Below are 18,193 nucleotides of genomic sequence, written 5' to 3'. Positions count from 1 at the left end.
TATGCTTTGAAATTTAAGACACACAAACATTAAGTAGCAAGCAAGGACTCTGAACCTTGCTTGTCTGACTTCCTATCAATACTATCTTGTCCCAGGTCCCAGTGCCAGTTTGCTCACATAGTATTCAGGAGAAAGATGCAACAAGTATGTCACACTCACCTCTACCCCAGCAAAAGTCTGAACACAATGGCCACAGAAACTTATTTTACCTTTTCTTACAACTTTGTAACTTCCTGCTGGTTCTGTGCTTGAAGGCTCTTCAGCTGGATTCCTATCCAGCTCAGGAGAGTCCCAGATGCCAGAATTTCTGGTCCTTGGTGGCAGGTGTGCCAGAGAACAGAGAGCAACATGCTCACCCTCTGGCTGGCTTCCCTCTGGCCTTGGGAATTGGGTGCTGTCACTTATAGTGGGAGCTTGTCCTGGGGATCCTGGGTCCCAGGGGTGAGAGGTGATGCTGACGACAGAAGGGGTGGGTGTGAGGTCATCCTCAGGCTCGCCAGCAGTCTGCGTCTTCACAGTGTGACCAGGCAGCAGGCTCCACAGGATCAGGTGACGCAAGTTCTCCACTGTAGGAAAGACAGAGGCCTCCTTAGGGAATGACTGCACAGAGGCTACTAAAGGGAAGCTCAGGGAGATGAGGGGTAGGTATCACTGCTCCTGCATCAACACAGTCTGCTGCAGCCTAAGGGTGGGGCTGGTGGGATCCGGCTGACTAGCTGACGTTTCTGCATTCATCTCTCCTCAAGCATAACGAGTAACAATCTTTGAGCAGGTAGAAGGTGAGATTCATATTGTCTATGCTACTGGGACACCAGGGCCAATGACAGTGTCTTTGAAGCACTCACCATCTTCCAGGGCAGCATCAGCAAGTCCCTCCATGAGCAGAGGGCCTGTGAGGGCCAGAAGGACAGGGTCCCTTGTCCTGATGCCTCTGTTTTCTCCATCCAGGGAGGGGGGAGGGTGAGGCAGGGTCCTCAGCTCCTCTGCATCTTCCTCCTGCTCAGGCTCCTCTTGTGCTACCAGCTGCTCGTCTTCAACTCTCTGCTCAGGCCCGGCGCCTATTTTGGATGAGTGTGTTAGGGCGTAAGAGGAGATGTAAGAGGTCAGCCATGTCCGGGCTGCAGACCCAGGGCTTGGGAGCACTGGTTGACAAGTTCTATGGGAATTCACGAAGCAGACCCCTGACCCATGCCAGTAGACAAAGACTTGTGCCTGAGAGTGGAACCTAAGGTCTTAGTGAAGGGACACAAGGAATAAAAATAAAGTAGGAAGTCAGGCACTTGTTAGAAGGTGAGGAGTATTATGGGAAAAAAGACAAAAATGGATCAGGGTATGAGCATTAGAAGCTGGGTATGAGCATTAGAATAGTAACTACACTATTAACTGAGATAACGAGGGCACCCCTGAAGGACCTGAGGGCTCCGAGGAAGACGGTCTAAGTGGAAGGAAAGGGAAGAGTGACGTATGCAGGGAACTCTACACTTTTCTCCAGACTCAAGATACTAATTTACCAAAACAACAAAACGAAAAGGCCCCAGACAAACCTCAAAGGGAAGTTACTGCAAACTGTGCTTCTCCATCCCATCCCAGTAACTGCTTCTTAACCCTGCACTCCTGGAGTGCCTGTACTCCTTGCTCTCTGACAGCAATCTCTGGCTGAAGCAGGCACGGTCTTTTCTGCTAACCCTGTTTCTATGGAGGCAGTGGAGTTGCTCAAGCTGTCAATCAGTCTCTTCCCCTAGACTCCCCTCTTGCGGTTCTCTTCCACTCATTTTATCACAGACCTCATACCTCTGGCCCTGAGAGACACTCATCACCTGACACCTCAATGTAATCCTATCTGTCTATAAGCAATGGACTATGCTGGTCTCCCACAGGATAGAGAGGCCTTACCTTCAGATAGTTCCTTGGGCTCTCTTCCAGTGTGATACACTTCTGAGTCATTTATTTCTACCCTGAGGGAAGAAACCATGGAAGGTTAGAGCAGACCACTTGGTGGCAATTCTAGCTTTGCCAGCCTAGTCAAGGTGCCATGAATCCCAGCCTGGCCCCCTCATGTCTTTCACAGGCAATGAAGGAGCAGGGTGCAAGGGGAAGGTGCTGGAGCTTATCGCCTGACTGGGCTGTGCAGGCTGGCAGCACAGAATGAATGGTGGCTCGCTTTTCTAGCTGTACTCTATACCTCAAGCCTCCTTTGAGGCAGTCTCCATTGTATCCAAGTGACAGGTGGTGGGGGAGAGCAGGGAGGATAGAAGGCAGACAGCAGAGGCATGCTCCTCTATTTGCCAGAGCCACTGTTTCCCCATGGCATTTCCCTGAGGAGGCTGTCTACCCTAGGGATGAAAGACTGAGGAGCATCAGGAAACAAGCAGGTTGGATAGGCAAACAGTGCTGGGAACTGGAGAGCTCAGCACCATACCTGCTGGAGGGCGAGCCCTGGTAGGCCGGCTCCTGGGATCCAGGTGGTGAGGGATGGATGGGTATTGGGGCAGCTCCAGGGTGCTTGGTGGCATTCTGCACAGCCTCTTCTAAGAGCTCCATCCATCTGTTGTTTGGCACAAACACAGGGCTAGTGGTGAGAACAAGGCCAGGCATACCCCATGTCCTCTGTGGATGGACCCCACTGCCAAAAACTTTCAAAGCCCTTTCTACACCCTGTCTCAAGGAACCTATGCTAGGCAGGTCTACACCTCCATCAACATTTCTCCCTGACTGTTCCCCTGGATTTCTAAGACTTATTCTTTCTGACTATTAGATACTAATACTTTGTTAAGTCTAGTACTAAGCTATACTCTATATATACTAATATATTAGTGTAATATATGTTAATATAGACTTAAGTTAGATACTCTGTATATAGCTCCCTCCCCAAATGACACCTTACAGATGAAAACCCCAAGGGGAAGAAACTATCTGACTTAACCTGTCTCTGCCCACTGTGATGTGCCACCTCTGGCAGCCAATGTTGAGAACATAGGGTAGACAGACAGCCTGGGAAGAGACAGGGCCTGAGTCATACATGGACTTGGTATGCTCATCCCAGGGTCTGGGTATGTCCTGGAGTGGTGGCCTCTGCTGCTCTGTGCTATGCTACCTCCTATGTCTCTCCCTAGCCTTCCATCCAGGAGCTGTTCTGGGCCCAGCCCTAGCCTTAGTGCTCAAATCTTTCTACACACCATTCTGGTTCCCAGGGGACTGAAGTTACATGGGACCCCATAATCAATTCTCACATATTCTTGTCTGATGATGTCAATGCAACCAGCTCATAGATCTGGGGAGGGCCCAGCTCGGAAGTGCAGATGATGAAGAAGGCTCGTTTATCTGGGTAAAGAAAGAAAAGCCAGAAAGTCTATACTGGGCATGGCAGACATGGTCCTTAACCTGAAGAAAACAATGAGATAGAGCTGGGTCATCAGAATCAACTGGGATTCACAAACAAGTGATGTAGGCAATTTTGGGTCCCCAGTGATATTTGTCAGGGTCATTCTTCTCTCTTGCTTTACTAACTGAGTGCTGATTTATACACAATGCTTAGGGCTTAGCAAATCTTTTCATGTCTACTCCATCCCTTTTGAGCTGCTTGGGGAGGTCAGGTGTCATAGGAGGGCGATCCCAGAGCGTGTGGAATCCTACCCTTTCTCATCATATCAGAATTTGCACTGTCATCTCAAATCCCTGGACTTGGCCCTGGGCTGTAGGTGTGCTTGCTTCTGAAACTCTGCTCTGTTCCAGGCATCCTGGCATTGAGACATGTCCTGTTCCTTACATCTACTCCAATTCCTCTGAATCTTGCTTTGATATCCTCAGTGTACCCATCCTATCCATCAGTGTCCTTCAACCCCCTTTCAGCTTGTGCATCTTCATCTTGGTCCACTATCCACCCCTTAGCCTGCCCATCTTGGACCAAATCTTCCTGGTTAGATTGAGTCAAGATAGGAACACAGGAGAAAACACAAGAGGAGATAAGTCTTATAAAGCCCCAGACTGGGCCTACATCCCCCAGTGCTCAACGGAGAGCCCCAGGCCTGCTGGCTCATCTCCTCGTAAGTACCTGTGGCCACAGAGCGGATGAGCACAGCATTGAGCTTCAGCACAGGGCTGAAGGTCTGCTTGCTGTCTGAGGAGCCCACCGCAGTCTTGCTGTGGCACTTCAGTAGCAGCCTCTCCTCTTGCCTCTGCAGCAGCACAAGCAGGTCCTCGAGTAACAGCACCTGCAGGTCTGGGAATCAGGACAATCCCTGAGCTAGCTCACCCCTCATAAGCATGAGGGGCCCAGAAGCTAGATGCCCATGCCCACCCAGGTCTAGGAGGAATACGATAACTCCAACTCTGTCTCTATACCCTCCCTGCCCACGCTGTGTCCAAGAAGACCTTTGCTGACATTCAGTTGCATTGTGTATGCCTCCTCAGCTTCCCACTACTCTGTCAGAGCAGCACACTTACCACAGGCTCCCTCCCGTTTTCAGTCCCTGGCACATACCCAGGGTCTTATCTTTGCTGATCCTCCAGGTCAGAGGCCCCTCGTGGATCATCTTCCTCGTTGTAAGATCCAGGCTCTGTTAAGGAGACACCACCACTCCATTCACTCAACAAGTGTTTAAGAAACCACTGTGCATGGACATTTTGCTAAGGTGCTGGGAATGAGTGCGTAGGAAACAACTGTTACCTTTGAGCTCTTGCAGGGGACGGAGAGAAGTAAAGGGTGCTATGAAGCCCTGTGTGTCCTGTGATACTCTGGGGGATACACCAACGGCTTTGACCTGGGTTTCCCACGTGGCCCACTGCATCATCTAAGCTCCCAAGGCGACACGCTGCCTTTCCTGACCTTCTCTTCAGCTCTATTCCCTCTCTACAGTCTCTACCTTTACCTCCAGCCCTCCCCAGTTCTGTTTTTTTCCAAGGCAGAGTTCCACCAGCTAGTGTTTACTTAGTGAGGCTGTCCTTGTCCATCTAGGGATGAGTGACAATAATAGGGTGTGTCTCCCAGGGCATGATGACAGGCAGTTCATACCTCTTACCTCTAAGACTCACAAGGCCCTGACTTGAGTTCTGCTCCTAAGGGGCCCAAGAAAGATGCACATGAGGGGTTCCAGTGTTGCAGCCTCCACCTCCTACCTTGAACTCTGCTGCCAAGGGGTTGCTGGCTCGCTCAAGGGCAGTGGTATCCAGGCGTTTCTGGTACCCCTCCAATCGGTGACGGTTCTCTGTCTGCTTCACTGCTTCATTCACAAACTTGAGAATCTCTCGGCACTGGTCCCGGGCACGGCAGAGCTTCTCATGCTCAGATGTGCCACCTACCAAATGGAGGGATGTGTAGTGGTTGGTGCTTCTGCAATGCAAAGTGTACTCTCTAGTGTGATATATGGTTTGGGAAATCTGCTTATTTACTGTTATCATGTGTGTGGGGACGCATGTCATGGTGTGCGAGTGGAGGTCAGAGGACAACCTGGTTCTCCCTTTCCCCTCTATCCATCTTGAAGTCCCCTGGTTATGGTGTTTGTACATTACAGAGGCATCTAACAGAGGTATGAATGGGTACTAAAACTCAGCAAAGCCCTGGTAGAAACTCATATTTGTCCAGATGGGCCAGCCTGTGGGTCCACATTTCCTGATTTGTATAAAGGCCCCACAAGCCAGCAGTGGCCTTGTAGCATTTTGTATTTCTTTCTTTCTTTTTTTTTTTCCGAGACAGGGTTTCTCTGTGTCCTGGCTGTCCTGGAACTCACTCTGTAGACCAGGCTGGCCTCGAACTCAGAAATCCACCTGCCTCTGCCTCCCAAGTGCTGGGATTAAAGGCGTGCACCACCGCCCGGCGCATTTTGTATTTCTAAACCACATTTACAATCATTCTGAGACTCACTGTACCAGGATGAGGAAGAAGACACTGAAGACCACAAACTGTGACACAGCAAGGAACCCTGCTGCCACAAGGCCCAGGCCCCTCCCCTGCCCTACCCTCTGTGTGCTTGATGATGTTCTCTAGCAGCAGCGGGTACTTGGTGAGCCGTTGCATCTCAGAGATGATTAGGTCTCGAAGCTGCAGACGCCGGCACTGAGGGTGGCTCTCAGCCTCCTGAAGAGCAAGAGACAGACAGAGGAAGAGGTGCCAACTGGTGGTTGGGAGCTGCCTTCAGGGTTCAGGGTTAAGATGGCTGTGAAAATGCTATGTAAGTCCTAACCCTAGATGGGTCTCTTGGAAATGGTGGCAGTTTTTTCCTTCAACATTTAGAGAGGGGGTTGATGTGCTAGGAAGAGATGGTCAAAATAAAAGGGCAGTATCATTCCAATTCTAGAAAAGTGCACACTAGTTCTGGTAGGCAAGACAAGCCTTTTGTCTGCAATGCAGAGTAACTGTCAACGAAAGGCATCGCTGCCCTGGAGGTAACGATTTACAGTATTGGGTTGGGTGATGTGGGTAGGTGGAGGCACAGCTAGGGGCCCTCCTCAGTAGAGAAGGGATGAGGTTAGGGGCCAGAAGAGGAGGTTAGAAGATCTTTGGTGAGCATGACAGAGATGAGGGAGGGTCAAGACATTGCCCAGGATACCTGCATGAAGAGCTGGAACCGACTCTCCTTGCGTTGCTTAGTCCTGATTAGCTCTAGGGCTACTGACTGATAGGAACAGAATTGTGCGGCTACTTGCTGGAGTTCTTCTCGGGCAGGGCCATCAAACTGAAGAGGCAGAATGGATACGGTCCAGGCATCACACTCCTGCTAGGGAGCAGCACTCCCTCCCTTTAACTACTCCTCCCCTGTGACATTCCTTAGACTTGGGTAAGTAAAGAGATCTTGCTTCCTCCAGCCTCCTCATTGCCATACCCGAGCCAGCATGAGGTCACTGATGTCTCTGATAATGGGGCCCTCCTCCCGGAGCTTCTTCATGGCTTCACACCAGGAATCTGTGGGAACAGGAATGCTAGGGTTCAGCTATAATGCTAAATGTGTTGTTACCAAGAGGAAAGGCATTTCTGACAGTAGTCCATGGAAAAGTCTGGAAACCTTTATTTTGGGGAAAGTTCTGGAGCATTAGTTTCAAGCTATCCATCAGCTTCTCCAGCAGGAGTAGTAGGGTATGCTGGCCAGTCTTATGTCAACCTGACATACACATTAGAGTCATCTGAAAGAGGGAACCTTAATTGAGAAAATGCCTCCATAAGATCTGGCTATAGGACATCTTCCTAATTAGTGACTGATGGGGAAGGGCCCAGCTCACTGTGGGTGTTACATCCCTGGACCGGTGGTTCTGGGTTCTATCAAAAAGAAGGCTGAGGAAGTCATGGGGAGTAAGTCAGTGAGCGGCACTCCTCTACAGACTCTGTATCAACTCCTGCCTTCAGGTTCCTGCCCTGTTTGAGGTCCTTCGATGATCAACAGTTACATGGAAGAGTAAGACAAACAAATCCTTTCCTCTGAAGCTTGCTTTTAGATCATGGTGTTCCATCACAGCAGTAGAAGCCCTATTTACTCGGGGATCTAGGAGCGGGATGGGGTGGATTCAAACTAAAGCAGAGTCAACGGTGGTATAAGGAGTCTAGAGAGATGCAGGCTCCTTACTGTGAATCTCTATCAGTTCAGGCAGATTAGGGAAGAGCCTTGCCAGCTCTTCCCGAGGCATTAGGTTCTCCTTTTTCATGCGCTGGTAGAAGATGAGGTCCAGGACACGGAGTGTGCGCAGGTGGGATGCTTCTGTCACAAAAAGCTCTGAGCAGGGGTTGTGACAAAGAGAGGCAGGGGAAAAAAATAGATCAGCAAGTATCTACAGAGTCACTATCTGGTTCCCGTACCACACTACTTTTCAGGGAAGTAGAGTGTGGACCTTTCTACCCTCGGGCTAAGGTCAGAAATGAGGTGACCTTGAGAAATCTCTCCTCCTCTCTCCCCTCCCCACATAAGCATGAGCAGAGATGAGGAGAACCAGACAGGTTCTCACCATTGATGACCTCTTGTCGGTCAATTTCCCTCTGTGTCAGGTTTGCCACCACATCCTTGCCTACTGTATGCTGCCAGTTTTGGACCTCTGGCTCTGGCTCCAGGTCTGACAGTTGGCCCAGATCATCCTCCAGGAGGTGGGGAAGGATGGCATCTGTACAGAACCCCAGATTGGGGGACTCAATGCTCCTGTGGAGAATGGAGAGCTCAGCTTCGCTTGTTGGTAATTTACACTCCAGACTGTCCATCACTCTCCCACCCAATCTACTTATCCCAGAGAGAATGATACACATCTGGCCAGCCCTAGATTCGAGAAGGTGGCTGAACACAGATGTGCCACAGAGAGACACCAGAGGCACTACAGTGCTCACCACTCACCTGCGGCCCATTTTGGGGGTGAAGGGAGGGGTTGGGTTCTCAAGAGACCTGAGGAGAAAATGCCAACTCTTAATACATTGTCAGCACACTAAACAGCAGTGGGTGTAGTCACTGGAGGCTACTCACCTGGTGGAGAGGCTGGAGGCAGAGGACGAGGCTGACTGATGAAGGCGAGTAGCCTCGGCAGCAGCATCCATGTCAACATCACTTCGAGACCTGGGCACGTTCTCTGCTTTCCGGGATCGCTTCATCTCTTCCCGGCCCTTGAGGCTCTCAGAGCGGCCCAGGCGAATCTCTGAGCGTGAACTGTTAGAGAGGGACAGAAAACTCTGAGCTCTGACATTGTAGCTAGCTTTTACCTGTTACCCCACTTCAAGGGCACCTCAATACCAGAAGCCCAAACATGAGGGAGGGTCCAGAAGCCAGACAATGACAAGCCTTTCTGGCTGCTCTACAGACTCTTTGCTCTCCCCAGTGAGCTTATTGAACAGTTTCCCCTCTTTACCTTGAGCTATCAGAAAAGTGGAGTCAGGGGCTAAGAGAATCAGCTTTATGGTGTGTCCAGATGTCTAAGACACCATGATCCTTTCAGAAGATCCGTGGATAACACAGGCCTTCATCATGAACCACAAGGTCCATCCAACCTCCCTGCCCTGGAGGACAGTACACCTTGCCTATTCTGGAGCAGCTCCTCTCTTCTCTGACTCTGAGGTGTGTTCTTCACAGGACCCTTTCTGAGGGAGGTGCAGTCCGGGCCCCCATACCTTGCCTCCACAATCCCTCAGGCTGACTGTCAGAAGGTTGTACTATTCTCACCCTCTAGCTGTGATGCAGATTTCTTCTTTCCTACTGACAGCACCCTTCCTAAGCTGCAATTTCCATTCCAGGGAGGGGGAGGACACTTTCAGGGCCTGGTTACAGACAGGCAGGGTTCAGCCCTGGCTGTCCTTGGGGCTTGGTGAGAGGCTGACAGCTGAGAACTGCTTTCTATTGAGCCTTGCAGTGCATCGGTCTCAACACAGCTGGCACCTGACCCTTAGATGCCCCTGGATGCCGTCAGGCCTGCTGTGTTGGCCCTTTGTTGACATTATTACCATTATTACTAATCTATATCCTGTTCTGTGTCTGGAACCACAGAGGGGCCTTGAGATGTCTGGAGAGCTTTCAATGGTAAATGGCTGCGGAAGCGGAGAGCCAGTACCTTGAATCTTCATTTGTATTCTCTAAAAAGCCAGAGACTCAACATGGAGCTCATCTCCCAAGGGCCTGAATTTGTCATTGGAGTTTGCAAACATCTTGGCAGCTGATGCCCTATTGAACTTACCCCTCAGAAATCTACAAGAACAATTCTAACCCAGGCCAACTCACACTGTTTCCTGTGTCCTCAGTCAGCACTGCAAACCACTCAGTAGGGCTAGAGAGCTGCAAAGCTTTGTAACTTCCTAGAAGAACCCTCGGGCACGTAACACCTGCTGAGCATCTACATCTAAATTATCTCCAAGTTCACGCTATTCTCCCAAGATTGCCAAGGAGTTTACAAGAAAATCCAAACGCTTCTGCTTAGAATAGTTTTAGGATTTTGGTGACTGCCTTAGGTAGAACAAATTTATCTAACAAGGCCAAGAGTCTGTAAGTGGTTTCAAATATTTTCTCAAGGTATTGACAATGTCTCCCAAACTTAAAATATATGCCATATTTAAATTATCACACCTGTCACAGCAATTACATGATTTGTGTCTAATTTACCTACAAATATTAGGTAATTGAAACCTCAACAGTACAATGCAATCTTGTCAAATCCTTGAGGGTTGGAGAGATGGCTCAGCCATTAGGAGCACTGTCTGCTCTTCCAGAGGTCCTGAGTCCAATTCCCAGCAACCACGTGATAGCTCACAACCATTCATATTGTGATCTGATGCTCTCTCTGGCATGTAGGCATTCATGCAGATATAACATAAATAAAATCATAATCTTTTGTCAAATCCTTTGACATGCACTAAATTTATGAAGGCCTAATATAAAACAAAAAGAAGAACATCTGACTTAGAGTTAACAGTTATTTCAAAAGCAAAATGGCTAGAATATTTACACTGCTACCTACATATTTGCCCTGCCTACTGCTATTCCTCAGTGGCTTTCAGACTAGATTTTAGAATGGAATTATTTTCCTATACAAAGGCTGCAATATGGTATCTCAAGGGTGACTTGAGGAGTCTGTGCAGATATTTCTGACTACAGGTAATCTTCATTTAAAGCTGGCTGTAGCCACAACTTGACTGTTGTCATGCCAGTCAGGAGCAAGTAAATCTTAGAGCATGTGTTAAAACCAGACAGACATCCTGTTTAGCACCTGATACCCGATGGAGATGCAGAAAATAAAATAGCACAATCTCTACTCTTTCTCAACCCTATCTAAGATAGGGTCTTATTTTGTAGCCTAGGCTGGCATTGAACTCTCAGTGATCCTCCTCCTGTCTCAGTTTCTGGAGTGCTAAGATTACAGACATGTGTCACCACATCTGCCCTCTTTTTCCCCCCCTCCCAAAGGGAAGAACAAATCTGTCTTGAACTAGCTGACTCTATGGTCTACTGAAATGGATGACTTAGTCCCAGTTATTTGGGTTTTTGAAAGTGTCTGCAGACACTCCTTTCTAAGCATTTTTATAATTCATTATTATTTTCAGAGGCAAGATCTCTATATGTAGACCAGGCTGGTCTAGAACTCAGAGATCCACTTGTCTCTGCCTCCTTAGTGCTGGGATTAAAGGCGCGCCCATCACACTTACCTAGCTTAAGTTTTCTTAAATGGAAAAGACTTTCTTTAGCCTTTCCAGGCTTTCTATTTTCCAAGACTTCCCCTCTGTTTTCTCAAAGTCCTTTATCCACATCACCCAGTGCTTTCTGATTAGCTGCTGGGTCATATAATCTAACTCCATTTTGGGAAGGAATTGCTCAGTAGTTAAGAGGATCAACCTGAAGGCTGTCTACATGGTCTTTCACTGATCTAATTCCCATCACTGTTATGCTTACTCAGTTACTCAGTTACTCAGGGTGGGCAGGCCCTATGGTGGGACCTCACAGTCTAGTGGAGAGGAGCAAGGCAGCTGGAATTAAACCCTAGTGGTGAAGGCTGCCCATGCCCCATGTCTTGGGCAGCTGGTGGGCCCCATCCAGCTACAGCTACCTGTCACTCTCCAGCAGGTCCTCAGGAAAGCTTCCTGTTGAGAGTCGTTGTGTCCCCGGCTCTGGGACATCATACTGATGGCTGTTCTCAAAGTGCTGAATGATGTTCCTCACATTGCCTGGCTTAACTGCAGGCAAAAAGAAAATGAAGGGTACTATGCTTTCTGTTCAGGGCCTTACTCCCCTGTAGCCCAGAAGACAGAGCAATGAACAAGCACAGATGAGAACAGCATGGACCAGAAGACAGGCACATGACCTAGTCCTCACCCTTCTCTGATTACGCTGTCTGATCCTAGGTGGACACTCTCCCTTTCTAGGTATTCTTTTTCCTCAAGTACAAAATGAGAGTGCTTGGAACCTTCACATTCTACCTGAAAACAGCAATTAACTTTTTTTTTTAAGTCACATGGTAAGTTAAAAAGAAAAGAAAAGAAAAAAGAAAAGAAAAGAAAAGAAAGAAAGCCAGGAAGACCAAACCACATCTATGTGGAATCTGTCCAAGTTGCAAATCTCAGGCCCTTTCAAATTTCTATCATTTGAAGAACTTACCTCCCACCCTCCACCCCACAACTCTCCATCCCATCCCTCTGGCCAGCTTTGAGCTCCATTATTAAAGAATCAGTGAGAGGTGATCTCTTAGAACAGAGGTAGCACATTACTCTCTGGTATTTAAACTCTAGCTCTTCCCCCAAGCTAACATGTTAAGGAGCTAGTCTTGTTTCAAGAACAGCAAGAGACAGATAGGGAGGAGAAACCTAGACATAATGCTTGCCACCCTACAAAGTGGGCCTCAGACCCAAGCCCAGTTTCTGGGGAGCCAGAGAGGAGACGAGGAGTTCATCTTCAAGTCAGAACTGAGGTTAGAGCAGGGCTTAGGTAGAGGGCAGAGGAGGCAGCAAGGGACCCAGGGACCTGATGATAACAAGACTGACCTCCTGGTCACAAAATCTGACTTTCACAGGGAAACTTCCAAGCCTGAGAGAACAAAAAACATTTGTCTATTCTTTCTATGACTACAACTCTATCCTTGAGAAAGATGGTTAGGGTGCATCTTTTTCAAACTTTCTAAGTAAGCAGCCGGGTATATGTTTAATAGGGGCCATTACTATCACTTGCTTTTGGAACTCAGGACCCTTTCTAGACTGAATATGCAGTTGGCTTGGGGGCTACTACAGGCTCGATGGTCTACTGTGCACCCACAGTGGACTTGTCTGGGTGGTTATGCAAGACTCTAGAAATATTCTATAACTGACAGCATGAGGCAGAATCTACCATTGGGCTACTGGAAAAACATCTAGGTATGCTCTATATAGGGTGTGGCTGTGGCAAAAATCAGATGTAGCCCTGAGATCTGGTATGGCTGAGTAACTAGGGGAACAAGGGGAACAGAAAGGAGCAGACTTTTATTCCCAGCAGTTTCACCATAGACTTGCTCCCTCTTCTCTACTCTGTGAGCGATGAACTAAGTACAAGTGAATTATGGGGGTTGGGGTGATAGCTCAGTCAGTGAAGTGCTTGATGCATCAATGTGAGGACCAGAGTTGAATCTCTCACACTCACATAATAAACCAGGTGTGGCGCAAGTGTTTGTCATTCCAGTGGTAGGAAGATGGAGACAGGTAGCCTAGCAGACTAGTAAGCCTCAGTTCCTAGTGAAAGACCATCATAAAAAACAAGGTGGCTGTCTCATGAGGACTGACGCTTGAGGTCGGTCTCTGACTTCTACAGCACTCCTGCCCCCAACACACAGGTGCTAACTGAGCCTTCCTAGCAGTGGATTTTGATCTTCAGATGTAGATATACACTCATCTGATCTCCTAGAAATTTTAGATGCCCAAATCAAATCAAGCAACCAGGGTGATAAAATCTGAATTAAGGAGTATGTGGATGGGGCACAGGGTTGGGGAGGCTCATCAGGGTAAGCATGTGTACTGCTCCTCCAGAGGAACAGAGTTCAATTACTGGCAACCACATCCTACAGCTCACAGTTGCCTGCATCTTCAGCTCCAGGGGACCCAACTCCTCTGGCCTCTGTGAGCACCAGCATTTATGTGCATATACCCCTACTCCGACGATTAGAAATAATAATAAAACAGTCTTGAAAACAGAGATGGGGCGCTGGAGAGGTGGCTCAGCGGTTAAGAGCACTGACTGCTCTTCTAGAGGTCATGAGTTCAAATCCCAGCAACCACATGGTGGCTCACAACCATCTGCAATGAGATCTGATGCCCTCATATGGGTGTCTGAAGACAGCGACAGTGTACTTACATATAATAAATTAATAAATAATCTTAAAAAAAAAAGAAAAAAGAAAACAGAGATGATGTGGACCCTTGGTATCTTTATCTTGCTTTGCTGGGCTCGGCAACCCCCACCTTGTACATTCTTGTTCCAGCTCAAGCTCCTCAAGCGAACCTGCTCAGCTTCTGACCTGCTCTTGCCTCATACTTTCCTTGGCCCGGGAGATGAGAAACGATTTGGCAGCTATGAGCCTGGAGCTGGGACTGCAGCTCAGTGGTAGAGTAGCTTGGTTCCAGTGATGGGCCTGGATTTCTAGGCTATTCCTTTGTTAATTTTTTTTTCAAGAATTATTTTTATGGCTTAGGATAGCATGGGATGTCAGTAACTTAAAATAATTCCAAGGCACTACTTTAAATTGTCATTTTTACATAAAATGAAAATGAACTTAAACTGGTTGTTACTGACTGAATGAAAGCTGACCATTCTTGTTTCTCTCCCTGCAGTACACACTGCAGTCTAGTAGGGTTTGCTTCATATACACAGCCCACTAAAAGCTTGTATGTTGACAGATAGGTCACACCTAATGGTGTGACTGGGAGGTGGTGAGTGTTTTAGGAGGTGTTAGGTCTACCTAGAAGAAGGAGGTCACAAGGGCAGTGTGCCCTTGGAAAAGACACCTGGACCTCTCCGAAGCTTCTCTTCTAGTTTTGTCAGTTACAGATTTCCTCTCCACATGCCACACAGTCCTACCACACCACAAAGCAGAGGGCCTAGTGATTACGGACTGAGACTTTTGAAACTATTAGCCCCAATAAACACTTCCTCTTTTTAAGTTGCTTATCTCAATATTTTGTTATAGTGACAAGCTACTATACTCTAAACAGTAAAGGCTAGGGCCACAGGAAAGCTGCAGCCAAGAAGGCTGGTCTCTGTCAGAACCTCAAGGAAGGCCCGCCTCAGGGAAGGGGGTTTTCATCCCTCAGAAACCAGGTAAGGTAACAAGGTCTGGCAGCTAACAGTGCAGAAGAGAAACCCCAGCAGTCCATGTTACAGAGAAGAAAGGAAGAATACATAAGAGAGATGCAGGGGAGAAAAGGAAGAAGGGACCAGACAGGACCAGATGGAAAAGGACAGCAAGGTTCTGGAGGTGGAAATTGATTCTAATGAGAAGATAAAACCAAAGAAAATGGTCCTTTTACCTTCCACAGGGGACAAGGGAATATGAAATGCTAAAAGAAAAAGAAACAAAAACAAAAGTAAACCATGAAAAGTCAATTAATGTTGCAAGAGTCAAAATAAAAATCCTATCAAGCTGGAAAATGAAAAGGTGGTGACAAAATCAAAGTAGATGCAGGAGTACTGTCCCCCCTCCCTGCCCCCGTCCTGTGCTACCTACCAAAGTTGATACGGAAGTCCCTTCCCCCTACCTCAGTGTCACCAAGTTCTATGAAGCCGATTCCCACTGAAACTCAGGACTGAACATACCGAAAGATTCTAGACACATGACACACAGCTGGTAGGAAGGCTCATTAGTACTTTAGTTACCAGTAGTGTCATGGAGCTTGTCCCTAACCCTGCCAGTTCTACTTAACAGTCATTTAAAACCCTCATCAAAGATCCAAAACACAAAACCACAGGAGTGTACATAAATCCCAGAGATGAAGATGAAGAGGGAACTACAGACCACAGAAGTTCTTGCACAAAACTATTCAGTAGTTACAGCTACTTCTGAAATTCTAGACTAAGACCCACAGGTAAGAAGACCCTTGACTCTGAAACATTCACCTTACCTCAATGAGACTGCACTAGATGTGGCGGGGGAAAGCAGCAGTACTAAGAGCAAGCCACAGTCTCTAGAGTTTAGGCCTTGGCTCCCAGAAACACAGGAAGCCTGTGTTTCCTGGGAGGGTGAAGGGGCTGAGTTCTCTACCAAAGAATGGCCAAGGCTTTTGCTTTCTAAAATACTCACTGCTCTGAGAAGAGCTCTTGGGCTTCCCAATGTATCTGAGGATGGGGTTTCGCTTCTTGTCCTCCAAAGCATCCTTTTCTTTCTTGGAATTGCTGCTCTGCTGAGATAGGAGACATTAGTTAGGAAGCGGTTCCAACACTCAGACCTGAGACTGCTACTCACTCTTTCCCTGTTCCCAAGACTGTTCCTAAACAAATCATTGGAAAGCTGACGAAAGTTTACATCCTATTTCATCTGTGGGCAGTTTGGAGAAAAGAGAGGTGTAGCTGGAATGCTGTGAAATGGCTTTCCTAGTCTGCCTCAGCACGGAGCCCTGCTCCAGGACAGCTATGCTGTGGGCAGTTCTGTTACCTTCTTGGTCTTAGGGAAGAAGGGCAGCCACTTGTCCTTGTCAGGGGCAGACTGGGTCTTTTCTGCTGTGCTGGAGGGTCGAGACTCCCGAAGACGGATCCCAGCATGGCTCATGTAGGTATTAACAGCAAAGTCCATGGGAGCACTATAAGAGTGTTGTAAACCAGAAAGGTCAAGTAATATTTCTTAATAGAAGGCTGAGGGAGCAAAACCCTAAGGACAATCTCTGTACAGCCATCCCACAGAGAAGAAAAGAGGTAGTTATGAGTTAACATATACAAAGTGAAGTCTGGATGATCAGATGCAACTGTAGTCAGAAGCTGGCCCAAAGTTCTTCACTGCTCCCAAGAGTACTCTAAGTAGCATTCTCTCCCCACGAAGGGGTGATGGTCAGTGGATGGGAACACAGGTCCCTAAAACATAAGGCCTGGAGGATGGGCTAACTCTGTAGCCAACATCCTTAGACACACACATGAGGGTTTAAAGTAGGCCTGGGAACTTCACCTTCCCCATCTCTGAGAACAAGGAAAAAAAGAGAGCAAAGGGCTATCAAGGTGTTTCTAATTGCCACAAACAAATGAAACTATCTAGAGCTTTGAGCTTAAAATATATTTAGCCTGTGATTCAGTAGACACATTATCTGCTTCCACTTTGGCTTCATGGCCCATCTCTTCCCCTACAAAGTGTGTGCAGGCAGGGAATGCAGACCCATTTTAAGCTAACAAGAAATAATTAAGCCAATATATAGGAATTATATTTTAAAAATTGCCAAGAAAGGAGGTGTTTTCTTTCTGCTGGTGCTGCCATCACAGACTGATTCTAACACTACCATTTCTTTGGGAGGTGAACTCTTTCCTCAGGGAAAGAAGGTGGGAGGGAGACTCAGGGGTATGACTGTGGGTAGATACACAGCAGGCCTGAGAAGTCAGGAGCTGAGGGCCAGCCTGTCACACCAAGGAGTAGAGCCATATACCAGGCAGTGGTCCCTAGGCATCAAGGATCTGGCCCTCCTAAGGCCTGTGTGTTATAGTCACTCTTCTGGGAGACACCTGCACAGACTCATATCCTGTAATGTTCCAGCTTTCTTACAGGTAGCAGAAATGAAAAACACAGGAGACCTCAGCCCTACTTCTTCCCACCTTGACTGTTGCAAATGTACCGCACCGTGGATTTGCTCACCTCCGATCTTCCTCGTATTTGGACCTGTAATGAAAGAACAAGTGACTTGGACCTGAGACAGGTTGTTCTCTGGGTAGAGGCTTTTTTTTTTTTTTTAAAAATCTTGGTCCTACTGAGTTTGGTTTTGAACTCAGTAGCCCAGGGAAGTCCTGACTTTTGCCTCAGGGTTTGCAGGCCTATTTCACCAGGCTCAGCTATTTGTAATTTTTAGTGAGATGGAACCTAGGGCCTCCTGCTTGCTAGGCAACTGCTCCACTACTGAGCTGTAACGCAAGCTCCCTCTAACCCAGATCTATCACCACAATGACAGGTTCATACATGTAGCTGCCTCTTCACATCTATACAGTTTGACATTCCACACAGACCTCAAACTTAATATGTCCAAAAGTGTTCCCTATGTCACCAATCTCACCTAGAGTGACTGATAGTCTTTTTTTTAAAAAAAATATTTATTTTATGTATATGAGTACACTTGTAGCTGTCTTCAGACACACACACTAGAAAAGTGCATCAGATCCCATTACAGATGGTTGTGAGCCACCATGTGGTTGCTGGGAATTGAACTCAGAACCTCTGGAAGAGCAGTCAGTGCTCTTAACCACTGAGTCATTTCTCCAGCCTGACAGTCTTTTTTGTGGCTTATGTAAGGTACTCGTAGGATCTCTTCTTTGACTTGGACACTCAAGTTTTAAGAAGTTTTCTTCATGATTCTATTGCTCAACTCCACTGAGAGCTGATCTCTATTCACAACTTCCATGGCTATTGCTTTACTATCATTGGTGGGGAATCCTATGGAGGAACCTTCTAAGTGAACTTCTTGGCTGTCCCATCTCTTGCAGTTCCAACAGCTCCTCACTTGCTAAATGAAGACCAAACTTTTTCCTCTATTGTGTGTTGTCCCTCCCATGACCAGGCTCCATTCCTTACTCTGCACTCTGCTCTTTCTGCCCTGCTCCCTGCTCAT

At 47.6% G+C, this 18,193-nt stretch overlaps 1 protein-coding gene across 10 annotated transcripts in view; it reads right to left on the bottom strand.

Annotated features, from left to right (window-relative positions):
* Positions 1–18,193, bottom strand: part of Arhgef11 (Rho guanine nucleotide exchange factor 11) — a 117,277-nt gene that overhangs the window by 4,404 nt on the left and 94,680 nt on the right. For 5 of the 10 annotated variants that reach the window (XM_028753344.1, XM_028753339.1, XM_028753342.1 and 2 more), the window contains 20 exons: positions 17,230–17,253; positions 16,051–16,195; positions 15,700–15,799; positions 14,930–14,959; positions 11,491–11,617; positions 8,433–8,612; positions 8,307–8,354; positions 7,930–8,117; positions 7,554–7,700; positions 6,819–6,898; positions 6,546–6,671; positions 5,956–6,073; positions 5,116–5,294; positions 4,481–4,556; positions 4,052–4,219; positions 3,231–3,321; positions 2,420–2,545; positions 1,894–1,955; positions 846–1,058; positions 210–566 (listed from right to left, as the gene is read on the bottom strand). In XM_028753344.1, the coding sequence (XP_028609177.1) occupies positions 210–566; positions 846–1,058; positions 1,894–1,955; positions 2,420–2,545; positions 3,231–3,321; positions 4,052–4,219; positions 4,481–4,556; positions 5,116–5,294; positions 5,956–6,073; positions 6,546–6,671; positions 6,819–6,898; positions 7,554–7,700; positions 7,930–8,117; positions 8,307–8,354; positions 8,433–8,612; positions 11,491–11,617; positions 14,930–14,959; positions 15,700–15,799; positions 16,051–16,195; positions 17,230–17,253 (2,585 nt within the window). The remainder of the gene's footprint in view (positions 1–209; positions 567–845; positions 1,059–1,893; positions 1,956–2,419; positions 2,546–3,230; positions 3,322–4,051; positions 4,220–4,480; positions 4,557–5,115; positions 5,295–5,955; positions 6,074–6,545; positions 6,672–6,818; positions 6,899–7,553; positions 7,701–7,929; positions 8,118–8,306; positions 8,355–8,432; positions 8,613–11,490; positions 11,618–14,929; positions 14,960–15,699; positions 15,800–16,050; positions 16,196–17,229; positions 17,254–18,193) is intronic. The other 5 variants (XM_028753338.1, XM_028753345.1, XM_028753340.1 and 2 more) reach the window with 3 other exon arrangements.

The sequence above is a fragment of the Grammomys surdaster genome, unplaced genomic scaffold, assembly GCF_004785775.1.
Source record: "Grammomys surdaster isolate TR1022 unplaced genomic scaffold, NIH_TR_1.0 125946, whole genome shotgun sequence".
Taxonomy (NCBI): domain Eukaryota; kingdom Metazoa; phylum Chordata; class Mammalia; order Rodentia; family Muridae; genus Grammomys; species Grammomys surdaster.
This window is presented reverse-complemented; position numbering and strand designations above follow the sequence as displayed.